Consider the following 18,833-nt stretch of genomic DNA (forward strand, 5'->3'; position numbering starts at 1 on the left):
ATTTTAATGCAGTCATTTTTTTTTCATTTTTATTCAAGATGTCCCAAAACCGGGTGCAGCCTGTATTCAGGTCAGTCACATCACACCCTCTGCTAGGCGGTGGCTGCAGGGCTGACATTATGGAAGGAAAGCAGCCACCTACCTGTCCCTCATCGGCTGAAGATAAATGTAATATTACAGTGCAGCTGTTGTGTCTGAATGTGCAGTGGCAGAACGCAGGCCACATAAGTCTTAGTAATGATCTGTATTACCGAGAGAATCACCTCATGTGGGAAGACTGTCCCTCCTCGCTGAGCGAGGCCTAGCTGTCTCATCCTGCAGGATGTTTCCCATTCACGGATGACTGAGAACATGCAAGCTGGAAAATAAACTACAGATATCTACTGACAGATACAGACACGGAGGCAGCAGTAGTGTTGTAAGGTCAGTGTGCACACAGAGGCCACTGTAGAGTAGGACACCAAAGTCTATTTATGCATCACACAATTTGTCGCACTGCTCACATCCAGAAGACGAGAGGAGAACCCATGCGGGGTAGGACGGCGGCCAGCACTGGTTGTTATCGTGCAAAACTTGAGCTCACCTCTGATCAGATCTGTCAGGGTGAGTGGAGTTATGGTTTGTCCTCACCACCCTGTCAGAAATGTACTGTACAGTGTGGAGAGACAAAAGGTGGGTACACACTGATAGATGTATCTGCCGATCAATTGATCTGCATATATCTATGGATGGATCGGGCAGTGTGCTGTGCATACACACTGCCCAATCCGTCAGGGACTGATGTCATGAACTGGGCAGGCGTGTACACATGCCCGCCCATGCCAGCTGTCAATCACTGCCGGCTGCCGCAGCATGTGTACCGACCGCCCGTACACACACAGTGACGCGCCTATATATCAGTAGATATATTGGCCGTCGGCTGTGCTGTGGGGCCGACGCGATATGTCTGTGAACGACGGAGTTCACAGACATATCGCCCGTACACACTGGCCGAAGGACCCGCGATATATCGGGCGTTCAATAGAACAGTGTGTACGGGCCTAAAGAGTCAGCGCTAACCATGGGAGCCACCGCACACTGCCTTGCACACTGCACCAGACCCAAACACTGCGCACTGCACTATTATTAACCCTACCATGCTAGTTTATCCTAACAAATTGGCCTTCAGGTCTGCTGACTGTTAAAGGCGAGGGGCAAAGCGGGCAGGGTATCCCCAGGGCGACCCAGGATGACTCGGCCGCGCAGAATGTCTTTTGCCCAAAAGGTGCATCTTATTCGCACAGATAAAACAATTGTAGAAACATTAGTAAATCTACCCCTCAGACTGGTTGAATTGGAATCTAAAACAGTGGTGGCGTTTCCCGTAGCAACCAGATTCTTATGCGGGGTACACACGGTGCGACTTGTGCCTGTGTGCTAAGCAATCTATGTTAGCACAGATCGCTCAGCACGTATCGCAATATACACAGTGTGCCGAGCGATCTGTGCTAACCAGTGTTCTGTATACACATTCTAGGCGATCTGACTAGATATTGCCTGCATGCTTGAATGATCTGAGCCTGCAAAAGCGCTATCGCCTAGGATGCGTACACACGGAGCGATTTGTGCTTAATTTCTAAGTGATCTAGTCAGATCGCTTAGAAAATAGGTAGAATTCGCCCCGTGTGTATGGAGCATAACGGTCTCGATTGCATTCTAGAAAATGATAGACAGAATGTGATTGGTTTCTATGGCAACACCACCACTCTGTTTTAGAAGCTTTTTCCTCGCACCTACAGTAGTTCTGTAGTACTTAATTTGCGACTTTGCAGATGTTTTAAACTAACTCCTGTGTGGTGAAAGTCGCAGCCCAGCGCCGGTAGAACACTGTTAATGGTGGTTTGCTGCGTCTGCGTTGTGAATAAGACACAAAACCGAAAGAAAAAGACACTACGCCTCTGAGGAGCTCAGACGTGCCAGAGGTCTTGCGCTATATAGCGTATTAAAGAATAGGTTCATACTGTATACAGTGCATCCGGAAAGTATTCACAGCGCTTCACTAGCAATGTACAGAGATATCCTGGATGAAAACCTGCTACAGAGCGCTCTTGACCTCAGACTGGGGCGACGGTTCATCTTTCAGTACGACAATGACCCTAAGCACACAGCCAAGATATCAAAGGAGTGGCTTCAGGACAACTCTGTGAATGTCATTGAGTGGCCCAGCCAGAACCCAGACTTGAATCCCATAGAACATCTCTGGAGAGATCTGAAAATGGCTGTGCACCGACGCTTCCCATCCAACCCGATGGAGCTTGAGAGGTGCTGCAAAGAGGAATGGACGAAACTGCCCAAAGATAGGCGTGCCAAGCTTGCGGCATCATATTCAAAAAGACTTGTGGCTGTAATTGCTGCCAAAGGTGCATCAACTAAGTATTGAGCAAAGGCTGTGAATACTTATGTGATATCTTAGTTTGTTATTTTTAATAAATTTGCAAAAATCTCAAAAAAAAAACAACAACTTTTTTTCATGTGGTCATTATGGGGTATTGTGTGTAGAATTTTGAGGGGAAAAAATAATATATTCCATTTTGGAACAAGGCTGTAACATAACAAAATGTGGAAAAAGTGAAGCGCTGTGAACACTTTCTGGATGCACTGTACCTGTAAGTGTATGAACCCAACATACGAAAACGTCCCTCAGAGTACGCCATTACACCAACACCGCAGCAGGAATATGAACATCTGCTTAAGTAGAGCAGCGCTGGGTAATGAAGGATTACTGGCCATTGTCATGGTGTCACTACGGGTAAATGAGCAGATGGGAGGAAGCAGACTTTTATGTAGGGAGGAAATGGGAGACCCTTCCGGCCCGTGCCTGCGAGTACTGTCTGCAGTGTGACCCTTTGATTAGCAGTGCATAAAAATATATCATTTCACTGGCAACGTATAACAAGTACTTCCTTATTTAGCCTAATTGCCAAGCAATCTATTGTTTCTTTCTGAACAGTCCATTGTTTGTATTAGGCTATTAAAATCCTCATTCAAGGATTGCCAAGTACATTAGCTGCACTGATTGGCAGAACAATGGATAACGGTGCTGCAAAGCGGCTCCGCTTCTCCCAGGGATAGTATGACAGCATGCTACTGGGGGGCTATTGTACACTGAATTAGGCCAGTGAGGTTATGTGTTACCAGAGGGATTGGCAGATGGACATAGGTGGATAGCCAATGGTGACAGAGTATTTACCTTCAATAACTGCTAACTGCACAGCATGTGAGAGAACGGATACAGAGAGCTGGGCCGCCACGAGGTATGCAGGCCCCTATACGAAGGGAGTGTGGCCCTGCCACACTGTGACTTCAAGACCCCATCGACAGATGCCATGCTGCCAAGGGGGTGGGGGTCACATAAATGCACCTCTTTAGCAGGTGCAGACCCCGGGTACTTTGTTTGTACCCATCCCTTACTCGTTGCCCTGGTTGAATGTGACAGCCAACACAACATAAGGTTTAATAAGGAATAACAGATACGCAATATGGCATCAGGGGCTTAATTCATGTTTGATGACCGATTATCACGGAGCAATTATTGGCAGACTGCGCATGTTCTGCGATCGCAATGCGCAAATGTGCCATTGCGGTATTGCTCGCAATGAGGATTTCATCACAAAGTGAATGACAGGAAGTGGCCGTTTGGAGGTGTTACCAGGGAGTGGTTAGAAAGACGTGTCATGGTCCTTTTTTGTGGTGTGTATCTTTTGTCGGTTACAAGCTTGTACATGCAAAAACATGGCACCTGCATCGCTACTGCTGCGGCCAGTCTGCGCAGCTATAGGTCAACCCTTAGCCCCGATGTTCCTCGTTTTTACATATAGGCTGCAAATGTGTACGCAATTGTGATGGCTCCGGCGGGTCACTGTCATCCGTAAGTAAGAAAGAACATTGGAGGTCATTATAAATTATAATATAATATCAATTTAGGGGCAGATTCTGAGCGCACAGAAATAATTTGGGATATTAGACTGCATAACAAGTAGCATCTATGCACTGCCCCCCGTACCTAGCCATCATCATTAGCATGCATTGCAGCACCTCTGTTCCTGGTGCAAGACGGCCATCTACAATCAGACGGATCTCTTGGAACGCTCACCTCTGTACAGCCGCAAATCCGTCTACAGTACACTCATCCTATGGGCAAACGCCCTATTGCTGCCCACTTAACCCCAGGCATCCGCAAGTAGAGAGATGTGAGGGAGATGCGTATGACTTATGGTGTGTACACAATGAGATATTTTCTTACGATTTTGACGATATAGTCAAAGTCGTAAGAAAAGCTAGTGCAGATCACAAGGTGAAAGTCACCTTGCGATCCCGATTCGATGCCGATGCGCGGTCGGCATCGCAAGAATAGATAGACTGTGCAGGCAAGTCAATTTTGACTGTCTCTGTAGAAGAGATAGTCAAAATTGACACTTAGCCAAAATCGCACATAGTCAGTATCGCATAGCCCGAATCTCACCGTGTGTATGGGCCTTTAGAATCGCCGTAAAGGCCACAGAGCAAAAAGTCACGTGATTCTTTCACAAAACGGCATGTGAAGCGCGCACCTCAGCCCCTTCGTGTGTCACATCAGTGGATCAGAAGCAACGCGTTTTACTCTCCCCATCCGGGATCTAGCATACTGTACACTTTCAAGAGGGTCCCATACACTAGAACGATAATGCCTGATTCCATCCAATTTCGCCCTTTCAGGCTGATAAATCGGATGGAAAGTGGCAAATTGGATATGTTTTACATCCGATGCGATGCGCAGTCCCGTGAGCATCGGATCGGAGCCCCTAGGTCGTTAGTGCTGCACTTGTGATATATCGGATCCCGCAGGCATGGCTGGGATCGCATACGATACATCGTATGCAAAAGGATCGCATACAATACCTGCCGCCCGGGAAGCTGCCGGGCGGTTCAAGGGAAATCGCATCAGACTTTAGCCTCCGACATGTCGTTGTAGTGTATGGGGCCCTGAGATATCAGAATACTATCATGTTACCAGTCAGTAAAATCGTATTAGTATGTGTGTCAGCAAGTCCAGTTCAACTACATTAGGGAGAGGGTTTGAGCTGAAGAACCGAATCAGGGGCTGATCTGTGGCACTGGCGCAGCACTTTATAATAAGGTGGTTCATGGCACACGCGAGGCCAGCCTCATGAGGTGTGACAATACCAGGGCCGTCCAGCCTCACTTCCTTACTAAGTTTGGAGATACAGTAGACCGAGGCAGAAAGTTCTCTGTTCAGGGCCCAGGTGGCAGCTCTCTGTTTGCCCAGGTATGGGTTCAACCCTGCTATGGCTAGCCCATACTATAGAACCAACCCAGGCAGCATGCACCACCTCAGGCCCCGGCCCAGCCTGCCTTCCGGAGATCAGTTATAGTACCGCAAGTTCAAAAAGTCCCTCTGCCGTGAGCGCTGTCTCCTCAGCAGCCATGAGCGACTAGAGACAGACAAAATCAGTTGGGAATCATAAGGGGGGTATTCAATTGTTTGAAGAGTCAGTTGGGTGTCTTTTTCCCCCCTATCTAATACACAGGGGGGGGGGGGGGAACAGACACCCAACCGTCTTTTAAAACAACTGAATTCTCCCCATAGAGCTGCCAGAGACCCTGCAGCACGAGCAGGACCCCGCAGGAACAGAGCCGCCAGAGACCCTGCAGCACGAGCAGGACCCCGCAGGAACAGAGCCGCCAGAGACCCTGCAGCACGAGCAGGACCCCGCAGGAACAGAGCCGCCAGAGACCCTGCAGCACGAGCAGGACCCCGCAGGCACAGAGCTGCCAGAGACCCTGCAGCACGAGCAGGACCCCGCAGGCACAGAGCTGCCAGAGACCCTGCAACACGAGAAGGACCCCGCAGGCACAGAGCTGCCAGAGACCCTGCAGCACGAGCAGGACCCCGCAGGAACAGAGCTGCTAGACACCCTGCGGAGGCTTGCTCGGCACACAGTCCCTGAGGAGGGACTTCTCAAACTCACTGTTCTATAGTGTTCTACCTATCTGGTCGAGATACGGTCGTTAGGTCGACACAGCTTAGGTTGACAGTCATTAGGTTGACCACTGAAGGTCGACATGTACTAGGTCGACAGGTCAAAAGGTCGACTTGAGTTTTTCACTTTTTTTTCCATTTTTTGGATTTCTCCATACTTAACGATCCACGTGGACTACGACCTACTAACCTGTGCCGAGCGAAGTGAGGCACGTTGCCCGAAGCATGGCGAGCGAAGAGAGCCATACGAGGGGACATGGTGCACTAATTTGGGTTCCCAGTCACTTTACGAAGAAAACGACACCCCAAAAAAAAAAAAAAGTCCAAAAACTCATGTCGGCCTTTTCACCTGTTGACCGAATGCCCATGTCGACCTAGTGCAAGTCGGTCTTCAGTGGTCGACCTAATGACTGTTGACCTAAGTTGAGTTGACCCAACGACCCGTACCCATCCAGACGATGCATCCCCCAGATCCATCTAGTGGTTAAGCAGATAAGAACATTAGGGCAGATGCATTAACCTGGAGATGGCATAAGGAAGTAATAAACCAGTGATATGTGCAAGGTGATAAAGGCACCAGCCAATCAGCTCCTAACTATTAATTTACATATTGGAGCTGATTGGCCGGTGGCTTTATCACCTTGTACATATCACTGGTTTATCACTTCCTTATGCCTTCTCCAGGTTAATACATCTGCCCCATGGTTTGCATACTACTATGAGATGGCCAGACTAGCATTAGGCAGCATACTGTACATGAGGAAGGGGGGGGGGGGGGGGGGGGAGGAGAGAGAGGGGGGTACCATACATGAGGAAGGGGGGAGACAGAGGGGGGTACCAATAAATACATTTAAGAAACTATATAATTTTTTAAAAAAAAGTAGAAGGGGAGGGAGTAAGATTAATACTAATGAAGTGGACCTCCTGGTAGCAGCATAGCTAAATGTTCCCGGCAAGAAGTTCCCAGTAATAAAAAAAAAAGCTGTAGCATCAACAACAACAACAAAGAGAGGGGGATACCATACATGAGGAAGGGGGGAGACAGAGGGGGGTACCAATAAATACATTTAAGAAACTATATAATTTAAAAAAAAAAGTAGAAGGGGAGGGAGTAAGATTAATACTAATGAAGTGGACCTCCTGGTAGCAGCATAGCTAAATGTTCCCGGCAAGAAGTTCCCAGTAATAAAAAAAAAAAAGCTGTAGCATCAACAACAACAAAAAATAGAACTCTATCAAATGTGGTTATATACATCAGATATATTATACTTCTAAAAACGTCGGTTTCAAACATACATCGTTTTATTGGTAGTGTCCCTTTAAGTACCATTGCACATCTCAAAGCCTTCATTATGTATGCAGGAAAGCAGTGATGACATCAGACTAGTAATGAACAAGCGATTATTATACAGATCATCTATATTCTGCACAGTGCTGGTTACAATTACTAATGTATAGTCACGTACAGCAGCCAGGAAGAGACGCTCTGGTCTATTCATGAAGCAGTGAAAAGTGTGGAGAAGTTGCCCATGGCAACCAATCAGCCGCTACGTATAATTTTATAGAATGCACTTTATAAATGTTACCTCAACACTTCTTGGTTGCCATGGGCACTTCTCCACTGGCTCACTTCTCCACACTTTTCACTGCTTCATGAATAGAACCCGCTATCACTCTGCTTCTAGGTTCCGCGTCAGGGCGTGTACTGCGCTCCCTCTCGTAAAGAATCTGAGATACAGCAGCCCATTGGCTACTGTAGGAGACTATAGAATCCTATAGTATGGTAAATCAGTTCTGCCCAATAGAAACCTATGGAGGCAGCCTTAGCTGTCAGATATAGAGGGAGCGTGGCAGATATTGGAGATATTTGCTTCGTCCTTCCTTGCTATATTCAGAGGATCCTTACATTTTGTAGGAATTCCCTAATAGCAAAAATGCTAACTATGGGGGTAATTCCAAGTTGATCGCAGCAGGATTTTTGATAGCAATTGGGCAAAACCATGTGCACTGCAGGGGGGGGGGCAGATATAACATTTGCAGAGAGAGTTAGATTTGGGTGGGTTATATTGTTTCTGTGCAGGGTAAATACTGGCTGCTTTATTTTTACACTGCAATTTAGATTGCAGACTGAACACACCCCAGGGACGTGCAGTCAGGGGAGGCAGTGCCTCCCCTGTCATTAATGATTAAAATAATGTAAAGAAAATATTTATGACACATATTCTGTGTCATAACTATCTGCTTTAGCATTTACATTATTTTAATCTTTTTTACTTGTGTAAAAACTGTCTTCAGTGTGTTTCGGAGGCACTGCTGCCAGTGCCTCCCGCTATCAATGGGAAATGGCCGAAAGCGGGGGGCGGGGCTAAGCTTTGGGCAGTGAAAGCCCATTAAAAAAATCATCCGAATCGGCACTTACTATAAGTGCCTCTGTGACAGGAGGCGTGCTTTCAGCCTAAATGAAAGCACGCCTCCTGTCACTAACACTTATGTCATTGGCCAGTTGCGGGAATGGAGGGGGGGACGAAACACAGCATGTATTTTTTAATACTTGTCATCTACATGTGCGGCGGCCTATTAGCTCCCCCCCTGGTAATGCAGTCCGGGCAGAGGGGAGATAGGAGCCGCGATACCCTTTACACTGGAACATCCCTCGCCCCCCCCGCTGGCCTACCTGCCTGCCCGCCCACCCGGCGCACGGACTCCCATGGCCGCCCGCCCAGCGCACGGACTCCTCCGCCCGGCCGCCCAACAAGCCGGCGCACGGACTCCTCCGCCCGCCCGACACACGTATTCCTCTGTCCTGCGCACGGACTCCTCGTCTGTCTGGTGTGAGGCAGCCAGAGCAGAGGGGAGCAGCTTGTAAATAGGACGGAGGGAGAGATCGCGGCCAGGAGCTACAGGTGAGGTGACATGCTTAACTGGCCGCTCCTTCCCAGAACTGCTTCCATCCTGCCCAACCCCCCTCACCCCCCCTCCAACTCAGCACCGTTACTCCCATCCTGCCCCTGCTGCTCCACACCACTACTCCCATCCTACCCCCCAGCTATGCACCACTACTACCATCCTACCCCCCCACTATGCACCACTACTCCCATCCTACCCCCAGCTATGCACCGCTACTCCCATCCAACCCCCCAGCTATGCACCACTACTCCCATCCTACCCCTTAGCTATGCACCACTACTATCATCCTACCCCCCCACTATGCACCACTACTCCCATCCTACCCCCTGCTATGCACCACTACTCCCATCCTACCCCCCAGCTATGCACCACTACTCCCATCCTACCCCCCAGCTATGCACCACTACTCCCATCCTACCCCCCAGCTATGCACCACTACTCCCATCCTAGCCCCAGCTATGCACCACTACTCCCATCCTGCCCCTCTGCTATGCACCACTACTCCCATCCTACCCCCCTGCTCCACACCACTACACCCATCCTACCCCCCCACTCTGCACCACTACTCCCATCCTACCCCCCAGCTATGCACCACTACTCCCATCCTGCCCCCCCTGCTCTGCACCACTACTCCCCCTGCTCTCCCCCCCAACTCAGCACAACTGCTCCCATCCTGCCCCCGCTCTGCACCAATGCTCCCATCCTGCCCCCCTGCTATGCACCACTGCTCCCATCCTGCCCCCCTGCTATGCACCACTACTCCCATACTGCCCGCTGCCCCACACTACTCCTCCACCACAATGTACTGTGCGATGTGACCCGATGATGTCACACCACGCGAACGGCTGCCCACCTGCCCGTGTTCTCCTGCTGGGCCCACCAACTCCACTGATGAGGCTGAGAGACAGTGAAGGGCGGGCGACTGAGAGGCACAGATAGAAGGGTGGGAGGCTCAGAGCCACAGAGTGAAGTGGGGAGAATGAGAGACAAAGTGAGGGGTATTGCGAGAGATTCAGATGGGAGATGATGGCGTGGCTGAGAGACGACGCAGGGAGGAGATGATGGTGTGGCTGAGAGACGACGCAGGGAGGAGATGATGGTGTGGCTGAGAGACGACGCAGGGAGGAGATGATGGTGTGGCTGAGAGATGCAGGGAAGGGGTAATGGTGTGGCTTATAGATGCAGGGGGTAGGAGGTGACACGAGTCTGGTTGAATCTCTGGTGTATGATGATCACATTGGTTATATTCCTACACAAACAGGCATCTTCCGGATCATGTGATCTCCTACATGAATAGTGATTACCGACTGAATACGCTGTCTGCCCAGGAAGGATACATTTCTTCAGAGGTTCCCCGTTATGAGAAACCACCATACAGGTAAGGTGCATATTGAATAGAAAAGAATGCCAATAGGCGGTGCTAGACACACCCAGTAGGCGGTGCTAGACACGCCCGATAGGTGTTGCTAGACATGCCCAGTAGGTAGGTGGTACTAGACACGGCTCTACGACGGTGCACCCCCTAATAAAATGTGCTGCGCACGCCTATGTGCAGCGGGGGCTGCGGCGGGGGAGAGTGGCGGGTACTTTAGTTTGTAATGGGCTGAGCTCACCCATGCTTTATCAGGGACCCAAGGCTCAGGGCTGTACTCCTTCTGTTGTATTCTATACTGCTGGTAGATGGGACAGTAATGTGCTCTCCCTGGCGTCACCCTCTTCCTGTCACCGACTGCTGTAACCCATAGCTGGCACCAACTGCTGGTACCCTCTCATTGTCACCCTCTACCTGGCTTCACCCTCTCGACATCACCCACAGCTGGCACCGACTGCTGTCACCCTCTCCCCGTCAGCCACAGCTGGCCCCGACTTCTGTCACTGACTCCCTGCCATCCTCGCCCTGGCATCACCCTCTTCCCGTCACCCGCAGCTGGCACCGACTGCTGTCACCCTCTCCCTGTCGTTACCCACAGCTGGCACACACTGCTCTACCCTTTCACTGTCCCCCTCTACCTGGCGTCAACCTCTCCTCGTCACCCTCTCCCCGTTGCCCACAGCTGGCACCGACTGCAGTCACCCTCTCCCTCTCTTCCTGTCACCAACTCCCTGGCATCAACCTCTTCCTGTCATCCACTGCTTGCACAGACTGCTGTCACCCTCTCCCTGTGACCCTCTTGCTGTCACCAGCTCCCTGGCATCATCCTCTCCCTGGCGTCACCCACTGCTGTCACCCTCTCCCTGTTACAAACTGCTGTCATCCTTTCCCTGGCGTCACCCACTGCTATCACCCTCTCACTGGCAACACCCTCTCCCTGTCACCTTTTGCCTAGCATCACCCACTGCTTCTCCCTGGAATCGCCCTCTGCCTTTCTTTGTCTCCCACTGACCCAGGGACAGCGGTGGTAACAGGCATTGGCTTGGGTGCGGTGGCGGGCATCGGCAGGACACAGCAGACATTATGGCTGCAGTGCCTCACCAGCCACTGAGCTCACCGCACGCCACTGCCCAAATCTAACGCTCTCTGCACATGATATATCTGCCTCCCCTGCAGTGCACATGGTTTTGCCCAACTGCTAACAAAAATCCTGCTGCGATCAACTTGGAATTACCCCCTATGTTAATGCAGCAGGGGATAAAGACGCTTTCTGCAGTCATCGCATACACATGTGCTGCGTCCAAAGACTTGGCATCGGATCACCATCGGTTGCAGCACTGGCTAACTGAGTAAGGGGTCTATTCAATGCATGTCGGATACTTTCCGACGGAAAGGATCCAACAATGCAGTATTCAATCTGTGGCCAAATCCGACAGGTTTTGGCCGTACTTGACAATGTCAATCCGACATTTTTTTTTTAATTGTCGAAAACGGGGCTAAAAGCTGTCGGATTTGGCCGTGAATCCGGCAAAACACGAGGAGCCGCGGCTAATCCGCCGATCTGTGTGCTTTCCGACAAGTCAGAATTGCCGACCTGTCAGAAAAAACGGCAGCCCCATTGAACAGGTCGAATCACGATTCGACCTACAATAGTCGGAAATTGCCATCTTTCCGACAAGATGGCAGTTCCGACTATAATTGAATACACCCCTAAGTCTATATTGGCCGCCACCTCTGCGCGGCTGAGGCCAGTAAATCTGCGGGAGACCCTGTTCTCGGCACTTCCAGAAAAGAGGGGTGGCACGTCCCCTAAACGCCAGCATCCTGCTAATCAAGCTGTGTCTTAGGGGGCACTGTATGTGATGACGCAGAGAGGATCCTGCACATGTGAAGTCCGGACGACTCCGGAGTTGTACGCACACCATTGGGTTTGCATAAAACTCTAAGTCATTATAAAGTCTATACCTAAAAGAGGGATCATAAATATAATCTAGTTATACCCACGGGTGGCAGCCATTTCATTTGCGAAAGTGTCCCGGGCATATGTGACCCCTATTACAGGTCAGACGGAGCCTTTGATCAGGCCGGGACAGGAATACAGTCATACGTAATTACAGCTGCCTCTAACCTGTACTGCAAGCTCTATGGGGAGGTTCTATGGGGGTCATTCCGACCTGTTCGCACGCAGCGGTTCTTTGCTGTGGTGCAAACGGGTCAGAAATGCGCATGTGCTGCAGACGCTTTGTGCACACGCGTCATTGCCTGGCGACGATCATCGCCGGGCAACGACGCCGCCAGTGACAAATGTGATCGCAGCGGCGATCGCAAAAAGATGGACAGGCGGGAGGCGTTCCGGGGCGGATACTCACCGTTTCCAGCCGTTTTTTCAGGGAGTGATAAGAAAAACGCAGTGTCCAGGCGAACGGAGGGCGGATGTCTGACGTCAAAGCCGGGACCTGCATCGCTGAATCCGTCGCACAGGGTAAGTATGTCCAGGGCTAGTCTTGTTTTGAGTGAAACATTTTTAGCATAGCAGGGCTGCACAAGCGTTCGCAGCCCTGCTATGCTAAAATACACACCCCCCCCCCCCATAGGCGGAGATTAGTTGATCGCACCAGCAGCAAAAAGTTGCTACGTACGATCAACTGGGAATGAGGGCCCATGTGACTGGCTGCAGAAACCCAGCCAAGAACGTCCCTTCCTTCCTTAGACTTGCCATACTATCCCTTTAATCCGGGACACCTATGAATTACACAGGTTCTGTGGCTAGCTAAATTCAAGCCTGCATTTCACCTGGTTTTAATCAGCCACAGAACCTGTGTAAATCCCGGATTAAAGTGATGTTATTGCAAGCCTACTTATACTAAACAAATAGTCACACCTGTAATCTATTTGCAGATCTGTGCAATGTTCTCGGAATAAAATCCATTATAAACCCTCAGGCCTCCTGTTGTGGCACAAAAAAAAAAAAAAAAAAGTCGCAGAACTCTCTTCTTCTCCATTCATATGACTGTATCAAGTGGTTACCGGTCACACGCTGTTAAGCACACGTAAATACAGCTGGGCTATACAGTAGGTCACAACCCTATGGAGGTGAAAATACAAATACAGCAGTTTCCTAACTGCCAGAAAAATATGCAAATGTCGCTGCCGCCTGGATTTGTATAATGATGCCCCCCGGCAGCTTTGCGAGTCCCAGCGGCTGTGTACAAATACGCAGCGTCCGTCGCAAATCAGTCAATTCTCAGACCTATGATCGCGCAGCAAGGCCGCAGGAAGACAGACGCTGTAGCTGCATACGGGACCATGCCCTGAAAACAGTCACGACACGCCCATATTTTTGCCGCCACTCACCGTAACTGACCACAAACGGTCCCCGACTGTCAGTCACTTTCCATATACATTCTCTCTGCAACCACTGTCACAAGACCATAGAGTCACATGTGCAGTCGGCATATAATTGCTCAACTGAGTTACATCACTGAATCAGGTCATGGTGCAGCCAAATATCATCTGATTTCTGGCAGTTTTGTGGCCAGGAGCGATGGTGTCATCTCATACAAGCTCTCAGTCCTCTCATACACATAGGGGGTAATTCTAAGTTGATCGCAGCAGGATTTTTGTTAGCAGTTGGGCAAAACCATGTGCACTGCAGGGGAGGCAGATATAACATGTGCAGAGAGAGTTAGATTTGGGTGGGTTATTTTGTTCCTGTGCAGGGTAAATACTGGCTGCTTTATTTTTACACTGCAATTTAGATTTCAGTTTGAACACCCCCCCCCCCCCAAATCTAACTCTCTCTGCACATGTTACATCTGCCTCCCCTGCAGTGCACATGGTTTTGCCCAACTGCTAACAAAATTCCTATTTTACCAGAGCCGGCCCTAGGCATAGGTAAACTAGGCAATTGCCTAGGGCATCTTGTATGCCTAGGGGCACAAGCAGCTTCTTCTGATTAAAATGGGTTCACTACGGCTGGCCGGCGGTCGGGCTCCCGGCGACCAGCATCCCGGCGCCGGGAGCCCGACCGCCGGCTTACCGACAGCTTGGCGAGCGCAAATGAGCCCCTTGCGGGCTCGCTGCGCTCGCCACGCTACGGGCACGGTGGCGCGCTACGCGCGCCACACTATTTTATTCTCCCTCTATGGGGGTCGTGGACCCCCACGAGGGAAAATAATTGTCGGTATTCCGGCTGTCGGGCTCCCGGCGCCGGTATACTGAGCGCCGGGAGCCCGACCGCCGGCAAACAGAAGACCACCCGATTAAAATGATATGCAGCATGCCTATATTCTATGTGTAGCATTTTGTATGCAGATACAGCCACAGTCACACACAGTATATAGGCATGCCGTATATCATTTTAATCAGCAGAATTTGCTTGTGCATCCTAGCCACATAGCAATGCACATAAGATGTATTTTCATAAAAAATAGACACCCAACGTTAGCAGAGCTGCCAGTTGACTCACGCCAGGAACTATATGTGTCATTATGTGTATAAGGGCATTAATAATGTGTAACGTGTAAGGGGCACTATGTGTATCATTATGTGTATAAGGGCACTAATAATGTGTGGCATATGTGTAAGGGACATTATGTGTGTCATTATGTGTATAAGGGCATTAACAATGTGCGGCATATGTGTAAGGGAAATTATGTGTATAAGAGCATTAATAAGGGTTGGCATAATGTGTAATAAGGACATTAATATGTGTCATATGTGTAAGGGGCATTACTGTGTGGTATTATGTGTATAAATGCATTACCAATGTGTGGCATTATGTGTATCAGGGGCTCTACTGTGTGGCATAATGTATAGAAAGGGCACTACTGTGTGGTCTAATGTGAATAAAGAGCAATATGGTGTGGTGTAATGAAAATAAAGAGCAATATGGTGTGGTGTAATGTGAATAAGGAGCAATTCAGTATGATGTTATGTGAATGAGGGGCACTACTATGAGGAGTAACGTATATAAGGTAAAGTGGTACTACTGTGTGATGTAACGTGAATTAGGAACACTATCGCATTATAAATTGTGAATAAAGTTGCACTACTGTGAGGCATCATTTGAATTGGGGGTACTATTGTGTGGCCATGCCCCTTGCCAGCAAAAACACATACCTTTTTGGGCTATGCACCGAATGTGCGCACTGTTCTTATTTAAATTACAGGGGGTAGGAAAACAAAAAAAAAGGACTGCTATGGGTGGGAGGTGATGGTGCTGGGAAAGGGGTGCAGGGTCGGAGGCGGAACTAGCGGTGGTGCTAGGGGGCACCAGACAAAATCTTGCCTAGGGCATCATATTGGAAAGGGCCGGCTCTGTATTTTACCATGCCTTGGAGAGAGATAAAGTACTAGCCAATCAGCTCTAACCAGTGCTGCAAATATGGAAAATCATATGGAAATCCGTGACGACTGTTCTGCATATCTCCTTGCCGGTACAGTCCTGTAACACGCAGTCTGCCCTGCCATGTTTTTTAATATAAATACACGGAAAAAGTGCAGATTTTTTTTTTGTTACTGGTATACTCCATATTTACTGAATAGAGCCCAAAATCTTTATTACAACTACAATATAAGCTTTTTTTTTTCTGCTAATTTTTTTGCAGATTACCAGCACGTGGGCGCGGACCATAACATGTTTATGCCACAGGGAGGCTTAGACTAGGGAGGCCATTCCTGGGATCGGTGGGATCCCAGGATTTATTGTGCAAAATCCACTGGGATTTAAATCCTGGGATTGGTGCCTCCAATTCCAGGATTAATCCTTTGCCTGGTGTGGCTGCATCAGATGTGACCACACCATGTGATCGTTATGCTGGGCATACACTATACAATCATCTGGCAGATCTGGCTGGTTGGAATGAAAATCTGGTAATGGATGAGAGAAAATGACAATTGACCGCTTGCTCCCAATGCTCCAGTCACCGTAATAGAAGCGTGCGGGACATATTGTTCCCCTGGGACACCTGCGCAGCGACCAGAAAGCCCCATTCCGGGTCAGCTGATCACAGACATTTGCTGACTGCTACAAAGTAACAGGAGGAAACGAGAATCAGATGTCAGCGGCAGCAGGGGAAACATCTTGCGACACACAGGAAGAGAGAGACTCGTGATTATATATCTATGTAAGGAGTCTCCTTAACCCATAGAGAGCCACAATAACCTACGATGCCCATCTGCCTGCTCTTTAGGGGTTAACAGGACCATGAGACATACTTGCCTACCTGACCCTCTCCATGAGGGAGAAAATGCTCTGTTCCTGGACTTTCCTGGTAATGTATGATTGCCATCACCTGTGGTGAGCTAGTTAATTGATAAGAAAGGTGTTTCACCACAGGTGATGGCAATCATACATTACCAGGAAAGTCCAGGAACAGAGCATTTTCTCCCTCATGGAGAGGGGCAGGTAGGCAAGTATGCCATGAGAGCCAACTTCATATAAATGACCTGGGGGGGCTTCATAGTACATCTTCCATATGACTCAAAAATGCTATGCATAGACATTTCTGTGGGCAGCACAAATATAGCCGGTGCCCGGGCACCCACAGAGCCGTCTCCTGTAGACAGGACCCCTTAGGTCTCCGCATCCTCCTCCAAGACCCCAAGATGGGCAGTAGCCCCCTTACCTTCTGATCAAAGTAGTAGGTCTCATAGGTGGGACCAGAGTGCACCACAGAGACCAGCAGCCACATCCAGGCCAGGAGGAGGCAGCCTGCCAGCCTTAGAGATGCCATATCTCCCTGTGTGTCTGAGATCAGGAGGGGATTCCCTGTCTATACAGACTGTAACAGGAGAGGAAGGCCCAGCCCCAAGGAGGAGACTCATCTCCCTCCCCATTAACCTACTCACTCATGTGCTGCTGTGTGTAATGTATGTGATCAGATCATCAGCAGAACCCAGTAACCCTGTGGCACCGCTGCCCAGCCCTCACCTCTGGGTAGGTCTATTTTGAGACTGTCCCTAATCAAGCACAGGGCGATTAATCTAATTAACTCAGTAATGAGACCCTGACGGAGAGCCGTGCATTGCCTAACAAAGTGCTGTAACAATGAGTCGCCTGCACATTGGCCGGCATTGTGTATAAAGCTTTCCTTTCTGAATACTGTACGATGAATAATTCATTATGTATAGGATTACCAGACTATCCCTTTAAACCAGGACGCTAATGGCTTGCACAGGTTCTGTGGCTGATTACAACCAGGTGAGATGCAGCCAGCCCCGGAACCTGTGTAATTCATTAGTGTCCCGGTTTAAAGGGATAGTATGGTAAGCCTCATTATTTATTAACCTACAGGTCAGCAAGCACCAAGTGTGTATGCCTGAGGAAGGAAGCGAGCGGTCACTGGAATGGGAGGGGGACCTTGGGATTAAGTGACCGATAAACCGTATCTATCTATTTATCTATCTATCTATCTATCTATTTGTTTATCAGGATGGATGGCACTGGAAGTGCAAAAATAAAAATGTATGTATGTATAGACATGAATTACGCATGTTCTCTAACTGCTTAAAATCAGGTGAAATGCAGGCTTGATGTCAGTTGGCCACAGAATCAACATAATTCATGAGTGTCCTGGTTTAAAAGGATAGTATGGTAAACCTATATATAAAATAACCAAACGTGCAGCACTCGGAACAAATAAATGCTCTAAAGCTGCAGCGTAAGATCAGCATTTCAGTGCAACATTATCACACTGTTGGCCTAATTCTGAGTTGATCGCAGCAGCAAGTTTAAAACAAAGAAAATATAGACCCCTTGTGCGCTTAAATACTAATAGCAGCCCTTGGATACCAAAAAACCTTTCACCGTGGTTTGCAATATGTGAAACAAAATGGATGTGGCACCACGTGGCGCTATTTTTATACCCTCAAGAAAAAGACCTTACACGATGGAGTCTGATTTGTTCTCATAGATGGTAAAATTCATATGAGGCATATTGATTTCTAAAATACAAAAGTACACACAAACATAGTGCAACTCTGTTTTAACACCAAACAACACTTCAATCTCTATGGTCTCACTCACATAGAGCAATTTTGATATTGCATGTAGAAAATCAAGGATGATGGAATGGCCTCTGTCACTCAATGGAACGAGATTCCTTATTGGATGGCTTAAAAAGAAACAAGGCAATAGTGCACTAACGTCTTAAAAGCCAAAACGAATTTAATAAAATACACTTACAAACATAGAATAAAATTCAGCATGTAGGGGATCAAGTGGACTCCTGAACAGAGAAAACTGTTGCCGGAAATAATCACCGCAAGGTCCCAGTAAAGGTGCAGTGCGGAACAGGACGTGGGTGACAGCGGCGGCGGTGCAGAGGGGCAGTCCTGGGGCAGCAGTGATGTGGACCTTCGGTCCCTATGACCGCGGCACCACCATTTGAAATCTGCTGCGGTTCGGCAGCCAATCAGGTGATTGGCTGCAGGTTCCAGCGCTTAAACAGTGCGGAATTTGAAAGGCGGTGGTGGCGGGGGACAGTGCTCAAAGTACCTATATATATATATATATATATATATATATATATA

At 48.9% G+C, this 18,833-nt stretch overlaps 1 protein-coding gene across 2 annotated transcripts in view; it reads right to left on the reverse strand.

Annotated features, from left to right (window-relative positions):
- PRCP (prolylcarboxypeptidase) overlaps positions 1-17,233 on the reverse strand; it is a 43,354-nt gene extending 26,121 nt beyond the window's left edge. The window contains exon 1 of one of the 2 annotated variants that reach the window (XM_063951328.1): positions 17,151-17,233. Coding sequence is in view for 1 of the 2 variants with exons in the window: in XM_063951327.1 (XP_063807397.1) it covers positions 16,928-17,035 (108 nt within the window). In the remaining variant the exon portion in view is untranslated. Of the gene's footprint in view, positions 1-16,927; positions 17,124-17,150 lie in introns of those variants that run through there. The other variant, XM_063951327.1, reaches the window with a different exon arrangement.
- Between the last annotated feature and the right edge of the window lie 1,600 nt (positions 17,234-18,833).

The sequence above is a fragment of the Pseudophryne corroboree genome, chromosome 2 (genome assembly GCF_028390025.1).
Source record: "Pseudophryne corroboree isolate aPseCor3 chromosome 2, aPseCor3.hap2, whole genome shotgun sequence".
Classification (NCBI taxonomy): domain Eukaryota; kingdom Metazoa; phylum Chordata; class Amphibia; order Anura; family Myobatrachidae; genus Pseudophryne; species Pseudophryne corroboree.